Below are 27,740 nucleotides of genomic sequence, written 5' to 3' on the forward strand. Positions count from 1 at the left end.
GTCAGACAAATAGAGAACTTCCTAGAAAAGAGGAACAAACATCCTAGCAATATCTAGAACAGTTAAAACAGATTAATAGATTAAACTACAAGTGCAGTTGACTCTGCATATATGTAGTCTAGAACATGCAACCAGGGAATCTCAGACAACAATAATATTGCCCTATTATTGTTATTTTTGTTCTTCTCAATGGATGCTTAACCCATGCTATGTTTTTTATCACCATGTTTAAAGTGAAATAAAGCAATGAAGAAAAGAATGGATCTATCTCCATAGACATTGGACCAAGACGCCCCTTAAATAGAGGAAAACTGTTAGGTCAAGAACCTAGCAGTGATCTCATTGTTTATTGCTTTCTCCCCTGTCCAAAATACGTCTTTGCTTTCTATGTCAATCTTCCCTTTTTTCTCCTGTAATGGGATGATAGGTTAAAATACCAAACCATCTACTTTCTGACATGCACTAGACAAGTCAATATTGACTGAATCTTCCGGGGAGCTGGCTGATCAAATCTGTCAAATCTTTGTGGTGGTTTAATAAGCCCAGATGCCTGTTTCATCTATCAGAGGAGCACATACCTCTGCCATAGCAAACCTGGCATCTGGGAATATGTGTTCCTGCCTAAGCTGCTTCCACACAAAGCCCAGAATCTGAGGGCCTTAACACCTGTAATTCAGGCAAACAGTTGTTTGGCTTGATATATAATAGTCCGTAGCTCTCTGTCACTTCACTTTAGCTGGTTGGTTGCTGTATAAGGTTGAGCAGAACATGTCTGAGTCTCTGTGACTTCAATTCATTGATTGCAGATGGACTGTCATGGCTTCAACACGAGGACATAGTCTTTTACAAAAGAGGCTGCTATTCTTATTTCCCTGAAACTACCTTTCAGATTGCCTGTGCTCCTAACCTACCTCATTAGCAATGTAAGGTATGATGCCAGATTGTGAACTCAGGCAAAAGTGCAAAAACATAATTTCTTCTACCAACTTGAGAAAAAGATTAAAATCTCCAGCTGAGATTATTATGGCCTGCTAGGATGGCAGGCTGGGATCTCCCATCTGTATGGTTAGGTTGCCTCAACACACCTGCCTGAGTCTGCAGATGAGGCCTAAAATACTATTTGTGGGGTTTGGTTTTGCTAACATTAATGACTTGGCAGTGCTTGTTTTAACAGTAGAAAAGTTATTTGTTGCTCCTTCCTTTCCATTCTTTGCAATGTTTTCTTTTTAAGATTTCAGGTTATTACTAAAAACTGCTAAAGGTGTATTAGAAAGATAGCTTTGACCAAAAAAAAGTTTGCCACAGATGCCTCAACACCACCAGTCCTCATCAAACCAGTGGTATGGATCATCTGTATTTTTTTCTGGAGAAGTGTGGTGAAGAGAGAACCCCATGATTCTGGCTAAAGGAGGATGGGAAAGGAATATTTGACAAAACGTATTTTTTTCTCTCACAAAGAGCCTGGGGCCTGACCTGCTTCATTGCTTGACACCTCAGTTCCTCCATATCTCTGTGCTTCACTGACTTACTCCAAAGCTGTTTAACACTCCTCCGAAATTAGGAGAAAGCAAAAGAGTGTTAATGGGGACACACACGACTCAGCCACCATCCCTGGAGGCCTTTAGGAGACGTTTAGATGTAGAGCTGAGTGATGTGGGTTAGCGGGGGACTGGTTAGTGTTAGGTCAGAGGTTGGACTGGGTGATCTTGGAGGTGTCTTCCAACCTCGGTGATTCTGTGATTCTGTGATTTTGTGAGATATATGTTATTAGCTGAGTAGAAAACCCTGACTGTAAGAGTACACCAAAACACCAGCGCGACCTCCACTTTCGGTCAGCGGCCCCAACCATGCCTCGCCCTCCCCGGGGCTGTCCCCAGCGTGCCCTGAGGAGGGGCTGAGGACCAAGGGGCAGGCGACAGGAGGAACTACACTTCCCAGCAAGCCGCAGGGAGGCGAAGAGGGAGGTGAAAGCGAGCCCCTGACGGCGGAGGCGGGCAGCGGCGGGCGGCTGCCTTCAGCGAGCTCCTGGCCGCGGCCATCGGCGGGGCGCGGGCATGGCGCTGCCGGGGGCGCCCCTCAAGGTGTGCATCGTGGGCTCGGGCAACTGGTGAGTGCAGCCCCCGGGGGCACCGCAGCCGTGGCCCCGGCCCGGCTCCATCCTCCCCACGGCCGTGCTCGCCCCGGCCTGCCCGGAGCTGCCCGCCCGGGGCCGCCCTGCCCCGGCCCGGAGCCCGGGGGGAGCCCGGAGGGGACGCGGGGAGGAACCGGGGGGGAGCCGGGGGGCTTCGGGCCGGTGTTTCTTGCGTGTTTCTTCAGCAGATCGCGACTAAAAGGCTGCCTGTGGGGCTGCTGTAACAAGTTCAGCTCTCCCCAGGAGTGGATGTGTGTTGTGTACCTCTCTCTGCATTATCTTTTCCCCTTGAAAGCTCAGAGAAGAGCCGTGGCTTGTCTCAGATGCCTTCTCGTTTTCCAGTTGATTGTGTCAAAGCACACGGAAGGCTCAAGACGAGGTTTTATTGCTGCATCTAGCGCTAGCTTATAATTAGGCTTAAATAAACTTACGGTCTCGCTGTTGTGTTTGCTGAAGGCAATAGATTTAGTAATTATTTCCCTGAGAGGAGTATCACGTTTATAATCCTTCTCCGTCTCACTTCCTTAATTTCTTTATCGTTCCTAATCACCGCTTCTACCCTGGATCACTATTTACAACAAGTAAGTTAAGTATGATATATTATATAAATCTCTCCATAGCTTGTCAGTTCAATTAGTAGTGCTAGGCATACATTATTTCTGGTTTTTGGAAGGTTAAATCTAACTTCAGGGGAGTTTAGTTTTGCAAAGAGCAACACCCTACAGTTTACTAAGCACAGCTCAACATCCATAGAGGTGATCTTGGATTTGTTGCTTACCCCACTTGTGTGCCATTAGATTTTGATGTAATTTTGCATGCTTCAAAAAAATCAGCAACAGCAAAGTTGTGTTTTTCCTTGTTATGGCTTACTGAGGGGACAGCTGACATTTCAGCACGGCATCTCTTCCTTTCCTTGCACTAGACTGTAAGGTCCAGGGGGTGACAGACCTCAAACCCAACTGTAATGAGCCCTTAGCAGTTTGGAGATTAGGGTTTTTGTGGTTCTGGGTGAGGAGACCCTGTCCCCCAAGTGCCAGTAACCGTCTGAATGCCTTTGCCTCCTCACAGCCCTTTAGCCTATATTTGGGACGGAAAAAAAGAAACTAAAGGAGCTTGGCACAACAATGACAGTTCAGAGCGGTTGAGGTAATCACCTTGGATGATAAACTGCTTCCAGCCCAACTTGTTTGGTCGGCTTGCTAGGGGGAAGGTCACCTTCCTAACAAAGCTAACTTGGCAGGGGTCTGACACCTGATGGAAGGTCGTGGAGCGGGACAGATGGCTCAAAAGTCACAGAAGAGCAGGAGCTGTGTTGGTTTTTTTTTATTCTTTTTGCCCAGGTGCAGTTGCTCAGCTGGTAGATAAGCATTAGGATCCTTAAGGTAAAAAAAAAATAAAAAATAAATTGCCTGCATGTGAAGAGAGTACACCTTGGGAATATGCCGTGGAGCCTCAGGGTTCATGGGCAGTGGTCAGATTCAGTGAAAACACTTCAGACACTGCCTCTGATATGAATGATAGCCTGTTCTTCTGATAAGATTTTAGGGCATATTAACAAGGGGTGTACAACCCTCACCCCTGGGTGGTTTGCTAGAACCAGCCCCTGGTTAATCAGATGGCCTAGCTTGAAAAGAAACTATAGTTTGGGAAGAGAGGTAAGATTACTGGGGCAGAGGGATTCATATGGCTGGGAACTTGCTATAGAAAAGTGGGAGATAAAACTTTGGGTTTAATTGAGGTAGGGTTTTTTTTAGGAAAAAGTGGTAGGGCTAATGATATTATGTGTGTTTGTATGTTGTGAACTCCACTGACGTTTAGGAGTTTCTGGGTTTTATATGTTGCTTTTAAAATGAGGTGAGGCTGACAAAGATACACCGTAATGGTGAAGGGCAGGAGACAGAGTGCGTGTTCTTGCTCAGTGAGCTCAGACAGTTCTGGAAAAGTGTTAAATAAGAAATGTATGAGCTTGTACTTGGGAGTGCCATCGGTATGCGTTGCAAGGAGGAGAACCACTGTTAGCTGTGTGACCGTCTCGTTGTGTTACCCATCAGCTGGGGCATGCCAGGGGTAAGCTTCACAAGGACATCCCTCACTGCCCATTTTGCTATGTAACTGAGCTGCCACAGGCACCAACTACTACAATCCAGCTCACACGTGAACTGAATAAACAGGCAAGAATTCCAATTCCTTCGCCTTGTGATGTGTCAGGAGTACACCAAAAGACGAGCCAGAAATCCCAGTAATGATTCCAGGGTACATCGTGAGGGGTGCTGGGACACAGAAGGGAGTATGGGCTTGTCTGGTGGGTTAACAGGTGTGGGGAGCTGGTATTTCACCTTGAGTGGCCCTAGAGGCTGTTGTTTGACCTTGCTAAATTCAGTCCCACAGCAGCTGTTGCAGTGCAACAGGAAGTGGGGGACCGGAGGAGTCAGAATATTCTTGAATTCAGGAACTAAAACTTGTCATTTTTTTGCAGCTTTAGAGAGTAATACGAACAAAGACAGCTGAGATGTTTTATATGTTATTTAATACTGGAATGAATATCTTGCTCGAGAAATACAGGCTGTTGAACTTTATGCTGGCAAATGAAAATCCCAGTTGGGCAGTTGCTGAATCGCTCGTTTCTGTCTTTATCAACACCGAGCACACAGCGAGTCGGGAAGCTCAAAGCTGAAGCCAGCGACTTGCCAGGATCCAGGCCGCCTATATAAATCTGCACCAGCATATTTGCTTTTGCTCGTGGGCAGCGATACACTTTCTGCAAAAACACACACCAGCGTTGGGTTGAGTGTCATTTTTACTGTTTGTCCAGACCTCAGAGCCGGAGGGTTGGGCTGGTGAATTGTCTGCCACGGCAGGGAAACCGCTCTGGCTGCCTCCCCACCTCGTGCACGAGCCTGATAAGAGATGCCTGACAGCTGGGGCTTCTGGATCACCTCCTGAACCCGGGGGACTCTGTGGTGTGTGAAGGGCTATTAGAGAAATGCATTCCAGCCTTTCAACATGCGCAGTTTTATGGTTTGCCTGAAGAAGGGCTGCTTCAGATACCGTATTTTTTTTCTGCTGCTACTTGGAAAGCGACCCTAGGCCTGCGATAGCACGCGTTCTTAAGACAGCAAAATGAGCTGTGCCGTATGAAAAGCTCTCAGAGGATATTGAATCTATTTGGTTTACTTACTAGCTAAGAGTTTATTACAAATGATGTCCATAATGAATTTAGGGGAGTGCACGTATATAACCAGATTGGTAAAATTAAAGCGTTCACACCTCCAGATAAAGTGTGCTATTCCTCCCCACCCCAGCACCAAGTACTAGAAAGTCACGGTATCAGAAGTTTAACTGGCAGGGAGAAAAGAGGAAATATGCAGAAATGGGAAGCCTCAGATCTGTGACTGTATATTTTTGTCACATCTTTCTGATTTTTTTTTTGTCTCCTTAGTAGACTGCCAGTAATTATGAAGCCTCCTTGCCACAGAAAAGGAAATTAGCTGAGCAGGCATTGTAAAATCCCATCCTTTTCTTCCATATAGCATTCAGGCTAGGAATAGAAGGGAAGGTTGTGTTTGTTCCTTGTCACGTGTGTAGCTTCAGTTATTCTGCTTAATTTCATTGTGGTTTAGAGATTTGAGCAGTAAAGGTGCTCGCCATCCTACAGGTTTCATTGCATGCACTTCTTGGGGCGCTAACTGATAGGACTGTCTGCCTGCAAATTCAGAGGATGCCATTGCAACAAGTACATTCGGTGAGATGGGCAGCACACCCGTAAATCTTACATCTTATGCAAAGTGTAAGTGCTTCTTCTCTTTAAATGTGTGTCAATATTCTACAGAAATTGTTGGGTTAGTTATCTCGGCAAAGAAAAGTTCCTGCTTCTTAAAGGTGAAGATTATCCCTAAAATTGAACATGTCATTTTTACCACTGCACTGAAGATATAATCCGTTTGACTTGTGGAAATACAATAAGCCAAGCTCTCTCTGGATAGCAGGTTAGCAGACAAAACAGGAGAAGTTTAGTAAATGCTTCTGTCCAACATACTCTAAATACATTTATTTGCTTGAGAGAAAGAAGCAAGTGTGAACGGCTGCTGTGTTTTCTGCTTGTTTTACTGGACCAAAACCACCAAGTAGTAATTGGTTGAATAATCAGTGAACTTCTGTTCATTTTAAAGAAAATCTCTTTCTTCTAGGGCAAAATCATCTCATCGTTTTTTAATATTTTTGTTTTGTTTTCTTTCCTGCAGGGGTTCTGCGGTTGCCAAAATAATAGGCAATAATGTTAAAAAATTACAGAAGTTTGCTTCCACAGTGAAGATGTGGGTCTTCGAGGAGAATATTAATGGGAGAAAACTGACAGAGATAATAAATAACGAACATGAAAATGTAAAATACCTTCCCGGGTACAAGCTGCCAGATAACGTGGTAAGGCACAGAAGCTAGATTTGATCTAGTTACAGAGGCAATATTGCTTGTGCTGTGAATGGGAGTAGAAATTTATTTTGTTAACGCTGTTAAGTTTTATAATATTTCAAACTGCATTTATAATATTTCAAACTGAGGAGGTCAGAGATTTGAACACACAAAATTACGCAGGTAGGTAAATTCAACATGCTATACTCTTTTTTTTTTTTTTTCTTTTTTGGCCTCACTTTTGTATTTGTTACTACAATTTCTCTATATGGAAGTAAATGTGAAAAAGAGTGCAAGGTTAATGGCCGTGACTATGCCCATTATAAAAAATTTGGCCGTGGCTTTGGAAGGGAGCTGGCTGTTCAATAAGAATTGGAGGGATTTAACGTACTCTGAAACTCTTAAAAAGAATTACAGGGTGAGAGCTAGATTAATTCTCAAGAAAGCTGCAAGCCCTTTGCGGTTTATCAGTTGCCTTTTGCTCTGTACAGTCAGATTGGCACGTTAGGTGTAGCATTGCCAGGGCAGAACAGCAGGACTCCACATCCCCGCTGTGTTGGTATGACATGATGGTGGGTGGCTTGGTGGTGAATCTTGCACTGAAGATGTTCTAGGAAGAGACTGCAGCATCTGGCAGTTCAGTAGGGATTTTGGGCTGGGAAAACATGAATTGTCGTGTATTGCAGTGTGTTTTTGGGGTTTTATTTTGGCTAACAACGAAGCTGAAATCCCATTTGCCTAGCCTTCGCTACCAAGCATGGCGTTTCTCCTGTCCTCTACCTGCTCACTTAAGTTTATTACTAGATTGTAAATCAGTGTGTGTTATTTTAAGGTGGTCATCAAGTGTTAGGAAAATGGTGTCTAGCAAGTGATTTCAAACTAGGTCACCTTCCTAAAAGGTAAACAAAATCTATGAGTCCAGAGAAACAGAATATAAGCTAAAAGATTTAAAAGGACTGGTGAAGAAATTTGAGAGCACAAGGAATTAATTACACTCCTTTTTTACCATGCAGTAATGTATCAAAAATTCAGATTATTTTGTCAAAGAGAAGGCAGTTTCTTATTCTGTATTTATTTACTCAAAATACTTGTTTGTATGTCTTTGAATTTTCTTTGCACTAACTATGCTGGTGGCTGTGAAGATGCCACTTTCAAGGCATAAAACAGCTTATTTGAAAACTTTAATTCTTTTGCTTTTCTGGGAAGTTTGTTACGACTTATTGTCAATGATGAGGCACAGTTATTTGTAGCGTTTGGTATAAGAACAAAGTATGCTTTTATTTAGATGTTAACACTTGTGCATAGCGTTGATTTTAAGACATTATGTGGCCTTTCTCTCTCATAAATACGTAGGTTGCCATCCCAAACCTTAATGAAGCCGTACAGGATGCAGACTTGCTGGTTTTTGTCATTCCTCATCAGTTCATTCATAAGGTCTGCGACGAAATCACAGGACGAGTACCCAAGAAAGCTCTTGGTATAACTCTGATAAAGGTATAATAATTATTGTGCATAAAAAAATAGAACATTTTATGGAATTTTCTAAAACAAGATGGCTTGGAATTTGATATGAAAAGTCTGTGTTACTCGCTTGGTTGTCCCATTAAACCTTTTGAGATGCAAGACTGGAATTTGTCTCAGCCATTAGTGGATTGTTATGTGGTGTTTTATTTTAGTCTAGTGCTTGCAGGAAGAGGAAAATGAGGTTGTTCACAAGCCTTGAACATATCCCTTCCCCCTTTCTTTTTTGCACCACCAAACTTTCCAATCTTTCATTTGTTGTTTCCAAACGCATCATTAGGTGGAGAACAGAGCACAAGCATAATGCTTTGATTGTTAACGCACATCCCACACACTGAGTTGATCATTTTAAGAACTACTGAGGGAATTTCATGTGACTGAGCTCTTGTTCATGTCAAAGATTATGTTGCAACAAGAGAGATTGTTCAGCACGGCCCGAAAAGACAGTCCAGGCATGGGAACTCAGAGTGGGGCAAAGATGTAGGAATTAAGTGTTTCACTAGAGTGTTAGTAGTTCTGGTGACAGAATTATTAAATGTAGGTGTGCTTCTTATTTTCTCGTGTTTTAGCTGCAGAGGATAATCTAGTACCACAAGGTACAAGAGAATGCTTTGTACGTAGTTGAGAGTAGACCACTTTCTCAGCACGCATTCCCTTGTCTACTATAACTTCTGGCAAATGATCCATTTATGGATCTGTTTTAAAGGAGGATAAAACCCACAAAACTATGACTATTGACCAAAAGCTTGTCTCTTTAGTTTGACTAAATAAGCTCATCAAGTCTGTGTTGTTTCATTTAGTGCTGACATGATAAATTATTGAGATGTATGAAAAGGTATTGCTTCCTGAGTGTACTTGCTGCATTTTGTGGGAAAGCTTTTCATATGGTAGAAGGATAAAATAAAGCAGTGTTGAAAGAACTGAATGTATAGCATCAAAACCACGCAGCTGTCCTAGATGCCCTAAAGTTTTAAAACTTTCATTGCTTTGAAGCTGTCAAGCAGTTTATGTCTCTTTCTTCTGTAAGCTCACAATAATCTTTATTCTTCCTTACTTTGCTAAACGTGATTTATGTTCTCATATCTTCAGTGCTAGAAACAACTTTTATGAAACGGGTGGACTGAGTGAGGATTTATTTCAGCGTGTCTGAAATCAGAACCTGGGCCTGTGCTCCCTTGGGAGTACTGCTCAGGGTATTGATTGCAAGTGTGTTAATGGAGTATTGATTAAGGGCTATGCCTTTAAAAAAAAGGAGGGGGAAGGAAGGGAGGAGGTTACTTAAAATAAAAATAATAATAAAAAAGCCCATAAAGCCCATACTTGCTCTAATGTAAGCACAATAGTGACACCTGCCATGCAAAGCAGAGTTGGTTACTGGGCAGGTTCCCACTGTCTCACTGTGGCACAGTGCACGGCCTTTCAATTTTATTTTAATTTTTCAGGAGAATGCAAAGTACGTGTTAGCTTTTATCAAAAGGCATAACTGTGCATCTTTAAAAGAATCATGTAAGAAGAAAGGGCAGAGATTGATACAACAGTGGAACTAAGTGATAGAGGCAGGAATGCATTCTTTCCTCTACTTTTGCAGCTTCTTTAAGCATGCTGCTTTTGTCCCAGTCATATTTTTAATGGTCTGATTATGCTCACCACTAATGCTATTAAAGTGCTTTGTGTTAACTTTGACAGTTAAAGTGCAGTTCTCTGAAAAATAGCATTAGTGGGTCCTCTTGTTTCTTTGCTTTCGAAATTGCTTGAGAAGTTAACGTGTCATCTTTTTCTTCATTTTTCTTTTATTTTTTTTCCTATTTTTTGACAGTCAAATCTTCAAACAGAGCTTTTTGTCTGCTAATAAAACTAAATCTATGGGAAATAAAGACATTTGCCTGCTAGTTAATCCGTGTTCCTGTTCAAACATTTGCAGCTGTGTTGCTTTACATCAGTTCTGATGTCTGATATCTACAAGCACCTAACATTTCTTTGTGCAGCTATGGGGGGAGGGATGCAGTCTGAATCATGCATGGCTTACGGTGCAGTTCAGCACAGCAATCGGGGAGCACTTAAATACTCCTCAGGCAGCCTCAACATTGATCTCATTTTCATCTACCCGTGTCCGGCCCCAGGGATTGCTCTGGCTGGCGCGTTAGGACTCAAGTGGTAAGCCCACAGAATTGGACTTGCATTGCCAGGGGAGCATTGCTGCCCGGTGGAAATTCCTGTGCTGGAGCCTTGGTTTGGGGTGGGGAGTGTTTGTTTTTTTTTTCTCCTGTCATCTATCATCCTGTATTGGATTTGACTTCTCGAGAAACAGGTGCAGCTCTCCTTGACTTTGTCAGAAGTTGCATTTGTTTCATAGCAAAGCTAATTTTTGGCACCCAAGCTGCTCTATCTCCTTTCACTTGGATGAATAATTGTTGTGTACGTATTTACGTTTTTGGAGTTGTTCCCAATGTATATTTTTCTGTTTATTAATCGCTGCTTAGGAGGGTGGAGGAGGATCCTGGCAATTACTTCATAGGGACATCGTTGGCACTCTTAGGGAAAAATGCGTTGGGGTTGCCATGCCCCCACAACATTAAAATGTGGTACTGTGTACAAAGTTGTGTGCTGTGCCAAAGAAAGACCATTTCAGTAGCTTCTCTGCCAGGCTCCTGTTCTAAAAGCTCAAAAGACATCTCCTACCCCATTTGGCAAGGTAGGAGAAAAGGATTTTGTGAGGGTGAGGTGGTTTTATTTGGAGGTTTTGATTCAGGCAATTTAGGGTACCAGGTTCTGTTCTCCATTGCAGGATTTATCTCTAGGGTGACCTTTTCTAAAGCCCTATTTCTCCCCTACTTTCATCCTTTTTAAAGAATACTTTATAGGTGCAAAATAAATATATCCTTAGAAATCAGTATTGTTCAGCTTTCTACGTATCAGTGGCCTGCTGTTCTACTTTAGTGTTCTTCAAGAAAATTACAGTGTGTTTCTCCTCCTAAACCACTGTTGGCATTATGCAGGAGGGAACTGGTCTCTGATATTTCAGTTCAGATCCCTCTTCACCAAACAAATCATCGGGATGACGTTTTGTGAGTTCTGCAGTTTCAGATCCGAGTGCACAAGTGATGTATCAGTGATGTTTCACTAAGTTGGCTTAGATAGGTCACAACAAAATCAAAAGCTTCACTGGTAGCAAATTCATCATCTTTGGTCTCTATCCAAGCAGACCTTGGTGCAGCACCCATGGACAAGACTAACTGTGATGTGCTTTCTTCTGTATCGTGTCTAATGAATGCCACTTTCGTAATTCCACTTAATGTTGGCTGCAGGGAATAGATGAAGGCCCGGAGGGACTCAAACTGATCTCTGACATTATTCGAGAGAAGATGGGAATAGACATCAGTGTGCTGATGGGAGCTAACATTGCCAATGAGGTGGCAGCAGAGAAATTCTGTGAAACCACAATAGGTAATGTTCCAAGAAATAACGATGTTTAAACTGTGCTCCTGTCCTCACAGGTGCACACCAAATAGCTCAGATTTCATAGTTTTCAACATTAACTGGCTGTTATCAGAACCTCTTGGGTCCTTCTTATTTTAATGTTGAATTTCCTAGCATGTTTATATGTCCAGAAGTACTAGGAGAATATCAGGAGTAGAGGGAGAGAAAGGAGAGCAATTTTAACTAATCTTAAAAGGGTTGTAACCTTTAGCAAGTGAAATACTAAGCATGCTTTTTATCACTTTCCACATAACAAACTGCTTTATTGTGTTGCTGTGCTTAAGATTTTTCTTGGATTTGCATGGCTTAATATGGATAAATGATTATATATTCCATATTCCAGCTTAGCTCTCTGGTTTTTTAGGTGTCAGTATCTTCTTTTAAGTTCTCAGAATAATGAGTTCCCCTATGCACTAGGCATAGCTTTAGTTCTGTGTTGGCATCTGTAACATTTGCAGCACAAAGATGTGCCTAGTCTTGCATTTCGCAGTCTCTGCATAAGTATATATGTGCATGTACACACATGCAGGTGCTCACATATAAAAGAGAGTTAATGTCACTTTTTCAGTGTTTATAGTTTTGTCCATTTTTAGTTTTGTCATCTCTTTAACTTACTATTATTAACGCCTGTATTTAACTTATTTTTGAATGGTTGAATTACCTTTCAGTGCTTAGAAACACCTGTGAATGTCAGCATGCTCAGTTAATAAAATAACCACAATGTGCCTTTATCAGTAAGTATTTTTCAGAATACAGACCTTAAAATAATTGATAGAATTGCACCTGCTGTATTTCTAATTCAGCATTGCTCTATTATTAACTGTTATTTTAAAGAGAATGGTCAAATAAAAAAAAGTATAGAGAATTAATTGAATTATTATTTAGAATCTCTCAATGAATTATGGAGAAGTTCAGCTCAGTGTAGAGCTTTTAGGTGTGAAGGAGTCTTTTTAGGATGAAGTCTGTTTAGGATGAACAACCTTATCTCAGCTTTTAAGTATTCTGACTTGCCCAGGAAAGACTAAATAATGCCCAAATAAATTATTCATTGGTGGTTTTTATCCTTCCTTTCTCTTTTTCAACAGGCAGCAAAATCTTGGAAAATGGCCTTCTCTTCAAAGAACTCCTGCAGACTCCAAACTTCCGAATAACGGTGGTAGATGATGCAGATACTGTTGAGCTTTGTGGTGCTCTGAAGGTAAGAATAACATCCTGCAGCTTGCACAAAGAGGAAACAGTGATTCTTGTAGAAGGAAAAAAAAAAAGTGGATCTTTTCATTTAAATAATTAAGTTCATTATACTTTATATTATATAAAACTGCTACATTTCCTGAAGAACCAGATATGGCAGCAGAACGCTCTGAGAATTGGCTTTTAGATCCTTGTCTTGCTGTCTCCTCAGTTCTCTATCTTTCACTTAGCTTACACATGGTCACAAAACAAGTGTTGATTTCATCTAACTAGCCAAAATGTTTTTAAATACATATTAGTTCACTTTTTCTTCATATAGCAGGGCGTGCACAAAAAGAAAGTGAGAAGTTGGTATTAATCCTTTGTGTCTGGTGGCCAAAATATTCCCCTCTTCACTGACTTACATACTGCAGGCACTATTGAGTGTTATACTTTGTGGACACAAAATGCATAAAGTCCATGTGGATAACCCCATAAAAAAGTGACTTGAATAGGAAAATAGGAAAAAAGGAAAAAAAGGAAAATAGGAAAAGGAAAAAAAAGGAAAATAGGAAAAAAGTTATTTCAGAGAGTTACTTATCTGGACTTCTTTTGGAAATAAAATCAATGTTGGCAGGAAGCAAAGGCTGGTTTAAACATACCTGATACTTTTTTCAGGTTCATTTACAGGCCATTTATGAAGGGAAAGCATTAGTAGCCTGGGACCCTAGCCAATAGTTCACATTATCTGATACCTATCGTGGAAACATTTTTGATGGATGTAGCAGTATAGTAGATAATTTGGCTTGCTTTTTTGTTTGTTTGTTTTGACTAATTATTTTATATTGCTTTGTTTTCTTTCTTTTAATTAAGTGGAATCTAAACAATTCATCTGAGAAACTGCCAGGCCAATGAACAATGTCTTTAAGCTAAAGAGTTCTGATTCCTGCTTCTGTTAATCAGTAGAAATTAGACTGTAACGACGTAATTTCTGACATACTAATTTTCTAAGTAATTTTGTTCTGAGAGCTGTTATATTACAAGTCCTGAGAAGAAGGAGGTTATGAGTCTGTATTCTGGTCTAATGGGCCATGCTTTGAAGATTCCTTTCTCCTTGTTTCCCTTCTCCTCCTTTCCCTGTATTTACAGTAATTTCTCAAGGTTGTGGAGCTTGTAATTTGGCTTCACAGCCATTGCTTGAAACTGCTGCTATGGTGATGTGCAAGGTTAGCAGGAAAGAAATCCTTGTATATAGACCTATCAAATGAGTCAAAAAAGTTATACAGATTTTTTATTTTTCTTTTCAGCCTGATGTTTTCTAACTAGCTTGATTTTTTTGCTTAATGGATAAGTTCTGTTGCAGACAAATGTTTCTTCCAGAAAAATCTCTTGAAGGGACTCTAAGGATGAGTGTGCCCATCAGACTCAGCAGCTAGTCAGCAGACATTCAAGCGCCATTGTAAAAGTCCCAGAGAGCAGCAGAGCAATCTCTCTTTGGAAGTGCAGAGTAATTTAAATCAATTGTTCTTCTTGACCTGGAAAGGTGCCGAGGTGAAACTTGTGTAATTTCTTTGTAGCCTTGTTTTGTTCCTCCCTCCTGCTCTGTTTTAGTCTTGCAGCCTGCAGACTGAGCTCTGCAGATGCATTTCTAAAAAACTGTATGTGCTCCGTGTGCTCTGGTCATTTGGTGTTGGTTGCAGTATATTTTGCTAACTGAGATTAGACTTCCAAAAAATGCGTGGTGTGAGTTCTAAACAAAAAAGTGAATTAAAGATAGATTAGGTCATTTAAAAATATTAAGTATTTCTTGCCAGATTAAAAGGCATTAACTGATATAAAGTGGCATAGGTAGTCATTCTAATACAGGTGGTGTTTTTCAAACACGCACATCTTTCTTAATCTTAAAGACATTTTTATTTAAATGTTATTTATAAACAAGTATTTTTTCGTTTAAAACCCTTTCTCCTTTATTCTTGTGCTGACAGTGTGTAAACAATTTCCTGAGCTGTTTTTAACTCAAACATTGTGAAATTAGATTCATGCTTTGCTAATATGTGTTCCACTGAAAGAAAATGAAGAAGCTAAAATTAAACTGATGAGTATGTTTCTATTGCCCGTGCAAAGCAAAATGCAAAACTGAAATGTGAATGGTGCTATGTAAATTTGAGCATTTTTTCTTGTAAGTTGTACGTTCTTATTAGTAGGGACAGTTGTTTGCTAATGGTAATGGCAAGCACTTTGCTTTCTATATTGTTAATCTGATAATCCTCGTAGCAAAAAATGTGAAAAATAACCCTATTTTCATGTGATTGTTTATAGGGGAAAAATCTCAAATGCGTCTTCTGTCAGTTGACAGTTACTTTACTGAACTTGCGAAGTTACTTCATGAAAAATACTAAATTGTAAGAAAAAAAAATATGTTATTTAACTTGATGGAAGGAAGACATTCCTACTTGGGAAGATGTCAATATTGTGTGCTGTAAAGATACAGGTATAAAGAAGAGGTTCTGCTCATCTTCTGTAGCAGTGCTTGTTCAGACTGATGGCACTGTCACTGCAAACTGCATTTTAGAGAACAGAAGTAAGCAGCTCCACGTGCCTGTCCAAACGTTCTTTTTGGGTGAGCAAATAGTAAAAGCAACCCTTTATGTCTATTTAATGGGTATTTCTCACCGCACTGTAAGAAATAGCTTATTCTCCCAGCTTCCTCATTTTTCCATAAACACCAGCTTGGGAAAATGAGGCTTTTCTTGGTACCTCTGGTGTAATAGACTAGATCCTATGAAATGTTTATGCTTCCCTCTCTCTATTTCTGCAAGCGGGGATGATTTTCAATGTGCTTGGTTGCCTAAAGGTTGGGGAAAAAATACAGAAGGATAACAGAGAGTGCTCTAAGCACAGCTTTCCCTTACAATAATGATAATTTTAGCTTTGAAATCTGTCTTTTGAAGCATATTTAAATTCAGGCAGTAATAATAGGTATTGCAGCTGGGTGATCGTGAAGGAACACGTGCTTTATTGCTATTTTTATATATCTGCACATACATACTGAATATCCATTTCATTTGCTGTATTTATTTTTTGTAACAATGGGCTGATGGAGCTGTGCTGAAGTATAGAAAACGGTGCGGGGAAACTGCAGGCATCCATCAGCCTAGAGACTGGCTGAATAGGCAGTGGCAGTCGTTTTACAAAATCTGATGATATTCAGGAAGAACAGCTGTCTACAATAACTTGTTGGCTGTAGGAAAAAAAAAATGTGCTTGGCATGTTCTTCTCTACAAGGATTTCTTTCTTTTGAGGGCTGGAGCGCATTTCACATTTATTCGGCGACCTTTTCTAAGGGATGAAGTCAGGAATGAACGTCAGATTTGGATTGTTCAAAGTGTCCAGATGGCTTTACAAGCAGCAGGACCCCAGGCTGCCTCCAAGTTCCAGCTGTCATTTGCCAGACAATGTTGGGGCCTTCCTAGGAAGTGCTTAGAGGTGATGACACCGCTGTAAGAACCATACATGCAGCTGTGCACGCACCTTTGCAGCTTATGGATGTGCTCCTGGCTGCTCACGGGTACTGCAGGGCAGCACAGCCCCATGTTTATCACCTTTGGGGTGTCTAAGGAGTCTCTTGGGGCCTGTGTCAGCGTGTTGTCTTGCAAGCAAAGAGCACAGACTGAGCTGGTGTATGACCTAGTGGCATCCGTGAGAAGCAATATAACAGCAATATAAAACGCACTTCTCAGTGCAAACTCTACTGGGATCTCTTACCCAGAGCAGGAGTGTCAGGGCAGAGCGTGAGGGAAAGAGTTGAGAATCTAATCTCTGCGTATGGCAGTGCTGCAGCTGCCTGATGTCGTGGCTCGTGGCTGTGGAGAGACAAACTCGCTCAGTGGCGGCAGCTGGGGACTGCAGGAAGGAGAAGCAGCACCAGCTGTGGTTGCCTTTCCCAGCAGAGCTTCAGATCTGTCTCTAAATCTTACGGCTCCGACTTAACTAAGCAAAGAAGAAAGAAATATAACTGATTTATTGTTTACGGAAGCCAGCAGTATGACTTCCAGAGGTGTTCCTGCAAAGTGTGTTTATGGCAGCCATCGTCGGATGGTCAGTCTGGCTACTGTAGATGTTGACTGTGGTAATTACTCTTTCCTGAGATTAGCTGGAAATGAAAACCATTATTTATGTTCAAGTTTGCCAGGAGCAAGCAAACAGTTTATGCTGAGCCTCTCTAGCAGCCCTGCTGGTACTGTCCTTGATTTGTTGAGTCTCCAGCTGACCTCTCATGTGTGAGCGAAGAAAGGAGCTTCTACAAATTTATGTGTAAGCAGGAGGGAAAGCAAGCTGTGCTGAGCTGTGACACTGCATCACGGAAGGCTTGATGTCCCAGCTGAATTAAGATCTCTACTTCGCCCTCTAATGGTCCATTTGATTATGGAGATGTAAAAACTGCCTCAGAAGTGGCTTCTGAAGCTGTCTTCGTGAGTACTCCACAAACTCGATGTAAACAGGGTAGAACTGTAAGGTGGATATTTCTGAGCAGTGACACTGTGAGGGGACGGTCTGGCAGCAGTCTGCAATCTTGTTAGCCGTGGGTTTTGGGTCATCTATTGCATTTGTGACTTCTGGCATGCTTGCAGTAGGTCATGTGCAAATAAAGGCACTTTTTCTCACATACTCTGAACTGCGATGTAGGCACTGCCTGGCATCAACATTTCTTTTCTGGAGATTATCTTCCAATAACCTGGTGGTAGAATAACTGAGTCCAGACCTTGCTCACATTCCAGAAAAAATAGGGCTAGGACTAACACCAGCTTCAGAGTACCAGACCAGCTAGGGAGTCACCTGATACTGCAAAGTATTTTAATAGCTTAAAACCATCTGCAATTTTAAAACACCCTGTGCATCTTGCTTACAGGATGCGTGCTTCAATGTAAAAAGCTGTTAGTGCTGAGATCGGGGAAATGTGTTCACTCAAGCATGAAGTAGTTCGGAGAGCTCCAGTCCCCTAGGCCAAGAGGAACACTGTATTGCAGTCATTTTGAGTTTGTTCTGAGAGTATTTTTGAACCTTTAGAACAGCAGGTTTGCCTTCTGGCTCAAGTCATCCTTGTTATTGGGCCCTCAGCCCCCATGTTCTGCGTGCAGATACCGAAAGCATTTCTGCTAGCAGAAATTCAGGATCCCTCCTCTTGCACAAATGTGTACCCACTGCATTTGCAAGGACTCTTCTAACTTCAAATGTAGGCTCTGGCAACAGCAGTGCTTGCGATCCTTCTCCTTTGCATTAGTGGCAGTACTGATTAAATATTATAGACAGCAAATGGTGCTTGGAGCTGGCATTTCTTAAATAATTGACTTCATCCCATCAACAGAGTAAGCGGAATTATGAATGTCAACAGTAAGAAAAGGATAATGCTTGCTGCAACAGCAGGGATCTCTCAAACCTTTTTTGACCTTATTAGTCCTAAGTAGGTGGACTGGTGGACTGGGGTGTCAAGGAAGAGGTTGGGATGCACTGCTGGCCTGATACACCACAAACCAGATAGAGATAACGCTGTTTTGGACAGATAGATGCATGATTCTCCCCATACACACCTGATCAGCTTTTAGGGGGTTGCTCTAGTGCCATCAGGCTCTTGTGTGTTTATTTGTGCTTTGCTTATGCATCTTTGTGAAATAAACTCAGCTTAGTGCCTGCACCCCAAGATTTCAAGTACCAAGCCGCTTGTTTTGGTCTTACTTTGGACAGAAAGTTGACTAAATATCAAGTTTTTTTTCAGTTTTGCTTTTTTGTTTTTATTATTTATTTATTTATTATTTTTTTAAAAGGAGAGGTGTAGCTTTCAGCGTTGTGTAATTGAGTTTTCTCTACGGGAGGGAGTTGTCACAGATTCTTTGAGGGTTTAAACGAAACCAGGTGGCGGAGCTTCCCAGTTCATACCAGTGGCCGGGGGGTTATGTTGACCAGGACGTAATAGTCTCCTAGGCGTGGGTGTGTGTTCAGGAGCATAACAAGTTGTCTCGTTTCCTCATTATTTGCAAGCTGTGTGCAAGAGCACACAATGGGGGCATTGTACAAAGAAGGAGCTGAGCGTTTCAGAGCTAGAATCACAGCTTCCCTCCTTCCCTACCCCATTTCCTCAGAAGTAGCTCGCGTTGGTAAGAATTGCTTAAAACAATATTTATACTGCTCCAAAGACAAACACTGTAAAAGGTAAAAGTAGACAACAAAATGCCATAGGGCAAATCCTGCTGTAAATTTTGGTTGTAGTGGAAAGTAGTGGAAAACGCCCAGAGGTTGTTCAAAAATGTTTTTGTTTTTAGCTGAGTGCTAAACATTTACAGACCTCACACATGTGTAAATTCCAGTTAAAGTGAGTTATCCCATCAGAAAACTTTTTAAACATTTTAAACATGTTTGACGTCTTGCTTTGCCACCAAATGAACAAATATTAGCAGTTGCTCCAGGAGAAGTGTCTGATCGCAGCCAGGATTTAAGCCAAGATGATCCCAAGTGCCAGCTTTAAAAGTCTAATCATCTGCTGCTGCTGTCATGCCTGATGTCAAAATTTCTGTCTGCAGTTTTTAAGGGCCACCTACAGACCTCCACCAGTGCTCAGAAAGTGAAGAGCCATCCTCGGACCCCATTTGGTTGAGGGAAGGAGCCATGGTTGGCCTCACAGCACTGCAGTTACCTGCAATTTTTCGCTCTTATAGTGTCAAAAAGTAAATAAAAATGCTAGTGAAAGCAACACACAGCTTAACAGCCAACTTCAGACTGTTGCCATTTCTTCAGCAACAGTTAAAGGTTTCCTTTCCGGCATCGGGAGCTGCAGTAGGTGCTGTAATGTAGGTTAGTTATCCTGTGGTCTCTGAGGTCACTGCCGCTGTTGTTGCTTGCACACAGATATTACTACATCTATTGCTTCCTTGTTTGCTTTATCAGGGCATCAGGATCCCATCTCCTTTGGAGAGTTTTTATCTTTTTTTTTTTATTTGTAGTAGCAGCAAACTAAGTCTGAGTAGCCTCCGACTCCTGCTGGCTGATCTTGTCAGGCCAGAAAATAGCTTTTATGGTCATTTTGCTCAAACATCCCTCAGCTAATCTGTTTTATCTGTTGTATGTTTATAAACCAAAGAGGAGATGGTACAGCTGATAGTTCATGAAGAAATACTACATTCTTTTTAGGAGGCTGTCACCACATCTAAAGGGGGAAAAAAAGCTCAGATTTTGTTTAGGAAAGGCCTCCCATATCATGAACCTTCTGGGAAGCCTATTAATTATTACTGTTACTGGAACTCTGTGTCCTTAAAAGGGCTGAATACCATTACCTTGGCAGAATTTGGCCCCTTAGCATATCAGCATGAAAGTCAATAGAAGTTCTCAATTACTTTAAACATAAAAAAATATGGGTAGGGGGCTGTGGGATGTCAGTCTACCTTCATCCCTACCTCAGGGCAGGGACAATTCAATCCAGATAAAATCTTTTGGATGTAGTATAATATTTTCTTAAAGATAGTCAATAATAACAGCTGCACAGCCTCCTGGGCAGCTTTGTTCCAGAGCTTTAACTATGCTTTTATACTTGGAAATAATTTACTAATGTAAGTTTCATCATCTTTCTTTTTTTCTTTTTTTTTTTTTTAGGTTAACCCAGAAACCTTTTTTTTTTAAAAAAAAAAAAAAAAAGTCTTACATTAATAAAGTATCTGTTGTTCTTAAGAACATCTGTGTTCTGTACCGTCATGTGTTCTAGGATTCCATAAGCAATAAGTCACTCATTTTCCGTTTGTTTCTCCTCTTCTTGTTAGAATATAGTGGCAGTAGGAGCTGGGTTTTGTGATGGCCTTCGTTGCGGTGACAATACCAAAGCTGCTGTTATTCGCCTCGGCCTGATGGAGATGATTGCCTTTGCCAGAATTTTTTGCAAAGGACAGGTGTCTACTGCCACTTTCCTGGAGAGCTGTGGAGTTGCTGATCTCATCACAACATGTTACGGTGGCCGGAATCGACGTGTAGCAGAAGCATTTGTTAAAACTGGGAAGGTACCTTATTTACTGGGTGAATTCCATTGCTGGAAGTACTAGCGCTCCTCTCTGGGTTGTTAGGGTAATAGTACAGTTATCCGAGATAGGTTAGATGTACTGAGGGACCACCCTTCTCTTTCCTCTCACTTCTGAGTGTGTTACAAGAATAGAATAAATGATAAGGTGTTTTTAAAAAATAAAAATAAAAAATAGGAGAGATTTTTTTGAGGAAAAAAGAGCTGCAGGGATAAGAAGCTGGGAGACGTAGGAAGAAGAATATTTATGAACAAGAATATGGGAGAATATATATGCTCCTCAAGTTCACTTTTGACTAAGAAAAACCCTCAATAACATCTTTTTTATTATTATTATATTTTTAATCCAGATGATGTTGTCAGACTTGGGAAAACTTTATTGTATCTCTTCTTTTCTTCCTCCCTCCCCCCCCCATTCTTTAGTCTATTGAAGAATTGGAGCAAGAAATGTTGAATGGTCAGAAACTGCAAGGACCACAGACTTCTGCAGAAGTGTATCGCATCCTCAAGCAGAAGGGAATGCTGGAAAAGTAAGTAAGAACAGATAAAGCCAGTTCTGCATGCACCTTTTTTATATCTGTAACTCTTTTCGGTTTTGGTCTTGATATTTTCATGAAGGTTTTGCTAAAAGCAAGTCACTGCAATAAGAGTAGCTTAATCCTCAGTTAAAATCACCAAAAACAGTGAACAAAACCTCAAAATAATACTTCTGTCAGTACAGCTAATAGTATGATACTAAATTTGTGAATGCCCTTCTGTTTTCAGGATGTATTGCTATCTATTGCTATCGTGGAAAGGCATAGCATTAACATGTAAATTGAATAAAATACCTGAAAATAAAAGCTGAGCTTCCTAAAGAGACTTTTAAAGAGACTCTACAGCTCATTTCAAAGTAGTAAATTTATTGTTTGTCTTCAAATAGAGGAGCTTTGTTATTAAAACCCATATAACTGATCAGCCGAATAGAGTGGGTGCTTCTATCCACCTGGATTCTACCTGAGATACTGCAGTTCTCTTTCCTAATGTGACTTCCACTTAGATCTAGAATGAAACCTGACATCAGCTTGTCTAGCTCAATTTTACTGAGGCGTGAAATTAAGCAGGTTGTCCTGGCTTGTTCGTCTGTATTCATTTGAGTCGGTACATGTATGTTACCTAAAACCACACGCACAGTTGTCTCCTTATGAGATTAAGGGATGCATTATCACTATCTATTCCCAATGAGGTAAAATCCGAAAATAAATGACTGCCAGTCAGAAGACCAAGCCTCGTCCTTATTTTTTTCCAAAGCAGTTTTTAAAATCTATTTTAATGGATCAACTCTATTAAATTGCTTATTTTCTAACATTATCTTTGGGAGTAAGGCACCTAAATCAGCCTCTGCAGTGTGCTAACAGCAGGGAAAAAAAATGAAAATGTTGGTTTCAGCCCCTGCTGTTTATGATACTCTAAATAAGATAGGATACTGTGCTTGTTTTTTTCTTCTTCTTCTTTTTTCCCTGTTGTATGCTACAACAAATAGAGGACGATATAATTTCTTGAGCTATGTTTTCAGTGGAAAAATATGAAAGTTCATTTCAGTTGCTCATTTCTGTCTGGTGTACCGAGTGTGTTGGTCCTTCATGAAAGGTGTCATTCAGCAAGACTGTTGAAAGCAACTTTCAAAGTGTTTTTTTCAAAAGCTCACTTGCTGCTGCTTAAAGCCACAGTAAAATAGTCATGGTTTCAAGGTGAAGAGTTAGGACTACAATAAGAGTAAAAATTCATACTCTCATCCTGTAAATAGACTCCCAAGTCTACATAGAAATACTCAGAAGTCAGCGAAGTTCTAGAGAAGAAACTTGGTAATAGGGCTGTGCCTGTTGGTATTTACAGTGCAATTTGTTGTTTTCATTTTGATAGTTGCAGAACAAACCCTCTTAATGTGCTCACACATCAGGTGCACTTGGAGTTCGCTGGCCATGAGCCTGCAGTCAGCCTTGATTCTTCCTTTCCTGGGTGAAGTGTGGCAGGCATTCACAACACAGTAATGTTTGCTGTGATAAACAGCAAGAAATGGGTATCAAGATGTGGTTTGTGGTAGCAGTCCTTCTCTAAGCTTTCTGGTAAACAGCAGTGCTGTTTCTGAACTGTGAAACTAGCTTTTGTTTCTGAATGCACATAGTATCTTTTGTGGCTATCTCACATGAGCATAACAAAATTGATTTCAGTGCTGACATTTAAGTTACATTAAAAGCAAATATCACTCCCCCCAACCCAATACAAAGTGAATAACAAGTGAGGCTTGTTAAAAAAATGCAAAACTCTCCGTATTTTTTTTTCTGCATACTCCCTGGTAAGAGCTTTACAATAATAGAGTAAGAATTAGAGTACAATATGGAGTAGCTATGTGGCTATCTGCTAATTTTGGTTCCACTGATGAAATAAAACCAAAAACCAAGTCAGTTGCATTGGCTTGAAATAATTCTTACTCTTCCTGCAATTTTTGTCTTGCCTTCCACAAAAATAAACCAAATGAAACGGACGTGCATTTCATAGCAAGACGTCAAAAAGTTTCAGATATTTCAAAATGTAGCATTTAATTTTTGAGCATTATCAGTAAAAGCCATTAAAAACTGAGGACTAAATCCACAAGCATGTCCATTCCCTCTCTTTTTTTTTCCCAGTGCAGCAAAATACTTTATTCATTCAGGTACAAAGTCTGTATCTGCCTCTGAGAGTGCTGTAGTGGTACTCTTGAGTGGATTGCTCCTGGCTTCTCCTGGGATTACTGGCTCACTTTGAGGAGTCTAGTTCAGAGCTATGTGGTGATCCAGAATTACCTCAGTATAACACATCTTAGCAGAGTGTATTGGCATGCATGTGCAGTGCTCAGGACTGGTTGGGGGTTCTGTTCTGTGCTGCCTTTGTGCATTACAGATAAAATCTTAGAGTGTCTGGTGGGACCGCTTTCACGAGGAGAAAATCCTATTTCAGTTCTATTCAGAATCACTCAGAAATTAACTGTCCACTGCTTCGAATGCTTCTTATTTTTTTTTTTATTTCAATCAAAATAACTTAGTGCGTGTGGTGAAAATTTATCAGAATAAAAGGCCACACTGAAATGGCAAATTTATTTCTGGTGAACGTACATTTAACCCATTAAAATTCATCAAACTCTGTCTAAAAATGGGACTTGTCTGCCTCTGTCTGTCCAGGATGGGAAGAAAGCAAATTTAAAGTTCTGTACAGTGTATTGGCTGTAATTACCATTCAGGTAGCAAAGAAGCCTGAATAATTTGAGCTTTGCTGGAAATAAGACCAATTTAAAAAATGAAAAGGAGAGGGGGGAGAGGAGATTAAATGTAGATTTTGAAACACAAAATTCAATTTTGGACTTATTATTAAAAATTTGACCTTTAATTCCTTCTTGGGTCTCTGTGTCATATTCTGCAATTGTATTATCAAATTATGGTTCAGATATGATGCATAACTGACATGCCAGGCATCTTTTTTTTTTAACAATAGGTAGAAACTGCTGTAAAAATGTCAAGGCAAGATGTGTTTTTAATTTTCTGTTTTTTATATAACTTAATAGTTATGCCATACATAATGAATGTTGCAGGCTCCATTATAGCTAGTTAGATTTCTGAGAGAGTGACTCATTTTAGAAATGCATGCGGGTTTTGTATTTATCCAGTGCTTTTCAGCCCAGTGTGAGTGCTTGACAAATGCTGAAAGAAATTGATTTTTCAGTCTCCCTCTTTTCCCTTCCCTCACCCCATCCTATTTTTCTTTCCTTTAAAAAAAAATATTATGGAATAATCTTACACTGCATTTGCTTTCCCCACCCTGTTTCCTTAGGTTTCCACTATTCACTGCTGTATATCAAATCTGCTACGAAGGGAAGCCTGTCAAGGAGATGATATCCTGCCTTCAGAGTCATCCAGAGCACATATAAAAGCAATCAGGCCATTCTCCTCGTGCAGCTTTTTGCCTTTCAGATTTGTATTCGGGTTCAAGTGGATGCATCATTAAGCTTCCTACAAAGCTGCTCACTAGGCAACAGTACCACCATGAGTGTCTCTGAATGGATATTGGTTTTTGTTTTACAGCCTAGTTTGACATAGCATGCAGTGTTGTTGGCTTGGTGACTGTCGTTTTGCTGGCTAAAATACAGCTGATTTCGAGATGCGCAATGCAAAAGTTGCACTACGTATATAGTCTACGTACAGAAGTGTACTTGGTGTGTGTTCCTGCAGTATCAAACACGATGTTTTGGTGTCTCTCATTAAGGCCTAGTCCAAAATCCACTGGACACTATGGGAGGAGTCCCACTGGTTTTCATGGCTTTCATGAATCAAGCCTTTAACCTTGAAATATTTGGAGTCTTTCTATTAGAACTTGATTTATTTCATCATACACATTGAGATTTTAATGTTTCGCATGTTTGTATTAATTTAAGCAATATTAATGCAAAAGAAGTGGTAACAGTTATTCAGGGGCTACAGGGACCTTTTAATGAACTGTGGTGAAGAGTATTACGATTTCTGAAGGTCTTTAAAACTGCCAGACCGTTTTGAAACCAATTTATAACTGAATTTAAAGTTTTTAAGCACACTGTTTTAAAGGGAATATCCCAGAGGGGGATCATGACCTCCCCTTCTGTTTTTTAATCCTTGCATTTTTGTATTTCTCTGTTTGTCCCTTGCTGTTCCCAGGTGTTGGGTTCTCCTAGAATCCCATTCCCCAAAATGAGTGGGTGATTTTGACCCGGGGGTCCTGAACCCTGCAACCTAGGGTTCATTTTAGTCTTGTACACGTGCTCGTTCTTCACTAGTATAGTTTGGTGGGTGGGGAAGAATACTCCTGGAGTATCTACTGCTCAAAACTGTCACGCTGTTTTTCTAGCTTAACCACCAGCTACAAAGTGTTGGGCTCCACACCACACTCCAAGGAACGTTCAGGGAATCCCCTGGTAGCTCGTGCTTGTGTTGTCAGAGGGGTTGTATGCCATTATGCTGACTGCATTCATTTCAGTGCCTGCCAGTGACTGATGCGTCAGCTGGACTGTAGTCCTGAACCAGCCTCCCCAGAGAAATGATGAATTCTGAAGTTGTTCTTTCACTAGAGAAAACTTTAGTGGGTGCTGGATCAAGTCCTTCATGTCTTGAAAGCTTCATAAAGAGATCTGTCTCTTCTATTCCCAGGTTTTTCAACTAATTTTTTTTTTCAGGCACTTTTGCTTTCATAATGAGGTTAATTTTATTTATTATCGGAAAACTTGTCATTTTTTGTGGAGTAGTTCTTGGAGGTTTTCTCTGTTGATTGGTTGCTTTTTTAGGAGGGTTGATACAAGAGGAAGTAGATAAATGTAATCTTCTGTCTTGCTTTCCTTGTATACCAAACTGCATTTTTTTTTGGGTAAAATATACGGTAGGCACATAAAGAGTGGACCTCACTCTTGCAGCTGCAAGTCAAAGGTTACAATCAAGTTTTACAGAGCTCAGGACAAAGCCCATCAGCTCTGAGTATACACTCCAAACCTCTGAGCACTACCACAGCTGATTACCTTGTTCACTGTCCTTGGCAGTGTTTTTAGAGCAGAAGTTGTGAGCAGAAACCCATCCTGCAGCTTTAAGTTGTGCTTTGGAACTTGATAAGACAAAGGGGATGCCTGTGAATAATTGTCATCCTTACTTAAGTAGCCTGGATTGCTCTGAAATAATTTGGACAACTTTGTATGGCCAGGAGGCTGCTTCAGGGCAGGGGTACCGTTTCTTGTGTTCAGTGATGTTTTACGTTAATTTTTAGAAGATATTGTGAATGTCCTCAGATATTCAGGGCTGTGAAAGATTATTTTGCCTTACTTCTGATTTTGTGCTAAGCGTAACAAAGATGGCAAGAAGCTAAATAACATCAGATGTTTGCGGATAATCACTGGTAGAGCAGACTTGGAGAAAGCACTCTGCTGCGACAATTAAAAGGGCGTTTGAAGATTGGAAGCACTGTTCCACTAACGCACACATGGAGCATACACTCCTCGTTACTGCATAACTTTCACTGTGTCCGCTTATGCTTTGTGTGTTTGTTTGTTTGTTTTTTAATGCCAAGCTGGTTGGCTTTGCCTTTATATGTATATATACATATATATATATATATATATATATATAAACTTGTTTTTTACATGCAGTATCTAGAATAGTGTTTTGTAAGATACATAAAGGGCTAAATGTGGTAAATTAATATATATTTTAAGGTGATTTCTTTATTCCAGTACTACTTCCACTGAAACCCCAAAATCACAATTGTTCTTGTTTTGTACAGAAGCCTGTTCAAAGACAAAGCCAGAGAAAGGCTTTTTACATAACTCCTTTTCTTCCTCTCCAGTCTTGAATGGTATTCTTGTTCTTTTCAAAGAACGAGGTTTCAGTAACTAAGATAATTTATTTTAACTTCTATACATACTTCACCATTTCCATTTGCTTTTCAGTGCTTGAGAGCATTCAGCTTGGCACTAGGTATTTTTCCTCACTAATACTTCCTTCTAATTAAAGACTGTGATAAAGACTGGAGCGGAACAATTACAATCTTATTCTGCAAACCCTCTTTTGCTTAGTACTGGGGTAGTCTTACTGCAAACATTAACCCCTGTGTAAGATTTTTGCATACCAGGCTGTAAGTTTGTAACTAATTTTTGATTTATGAACATTAATTATTACCTAACGTTACATACTCAACTCGCCCTAGACGTGTGTACTGATTTTGTTTAAAGATTGTGAATATATACCCATCTGAAGAATTAGTGCAAATAAACATTTTGTCTTGGGAATCAGTTTGGTTTCTTGTTTCATTTCACACGGCTTGCAATTACCAGTTTACTCACTTGATGTAGTATTTTTGTACCTAATGATATATGATCATAACAGATAGGAGATCACCGTGTGAGAACTTAAATTAAAAAGCTGTATGATACCCAGATACCAGCATTTTCATTTC

General features: G+C 40.4%; 1 protein-coding gene and 1 long non-coding RNA gene across 2 annotated transcripts; both read left to right on the forward strand.

Annotated features, from left to right (window-relative positions):
- Positions 1–1,954: 1,954 nt before the first annotated feature.
- Positions 1,955–27,573, forward strand: GPD1L (glycerol-3-phosphate dehydrogenase 1 like). The gene is made up of 8 exons (XM_084510119.1): positions 1,955–2,107; positions 6,373–6,550; positions 7,892–8,032; positions 11,365–11,503; positions 12,622–12,734; positions 20,512–20,745; positions 21,186–21,292; positions 24,606–27,573. Exons 1-8 carry the CDS (start codon positions 2,055–2,057, stop codon positions 24,700–24,702), a joined length of 1,062 nt encoding a protein of 353 aa, XP_084366245.1. The 5' UTR covers positions 1,955–2,054; the 3' UTR covers positions 24,703–27,573.
- Positions 12,757–17,372, forward strand: LOC311432067. The gene is made up of 2 exons (XR_014689805.1): positions 12,757–14,257; positions 15,026–17,372. It is a non-coding gene; the product is annotated as an uncharacterized lncRNA (long non-coding RNA).
- Positions 27,574–27,740: the final 167 nt, after the last annotated feature.

Source organism: Aythya ferina (assembly GCF_964211825.1).
Source record: "Aythya ferina genome assembly, chromosome: 2".
In the NCBI taxonomy this organism is placed as follows: domain Eukaryota; kingdom Metazoa; phylum Chordata; class Aves; order Anseriformes; family Anatidae; genus Aythya; species Aythya ferina.

What these genes read in the sequence shown, in the direction of transcription:
- GPD1L (XM_084510119.1), top strand. Translation starts at nt 2,055, where the DNA reads ATGGCGCTGCCGGGGGCGCCCCTCAAGGTGTGCATCGTGGGCTCGGGC. An exon ending in TTGGTATAACTCTGATAAAG is followed by an intron (nt 8,033 to 11,364) that starts GTATAATAATTA and finishes TGTTGGCTGCAG; the next exon opens with GGAATAGATGAAGGCCCGGA. An exon ending in CATTTGTTAAAACTGGGAAG is followed by an intron (nt 20,746 to 21,185) that starts GTACCTTATTTA and finishes CCCATTCTTTAG; the next exon opens with TCTATTGAAGAATTGGAGCA.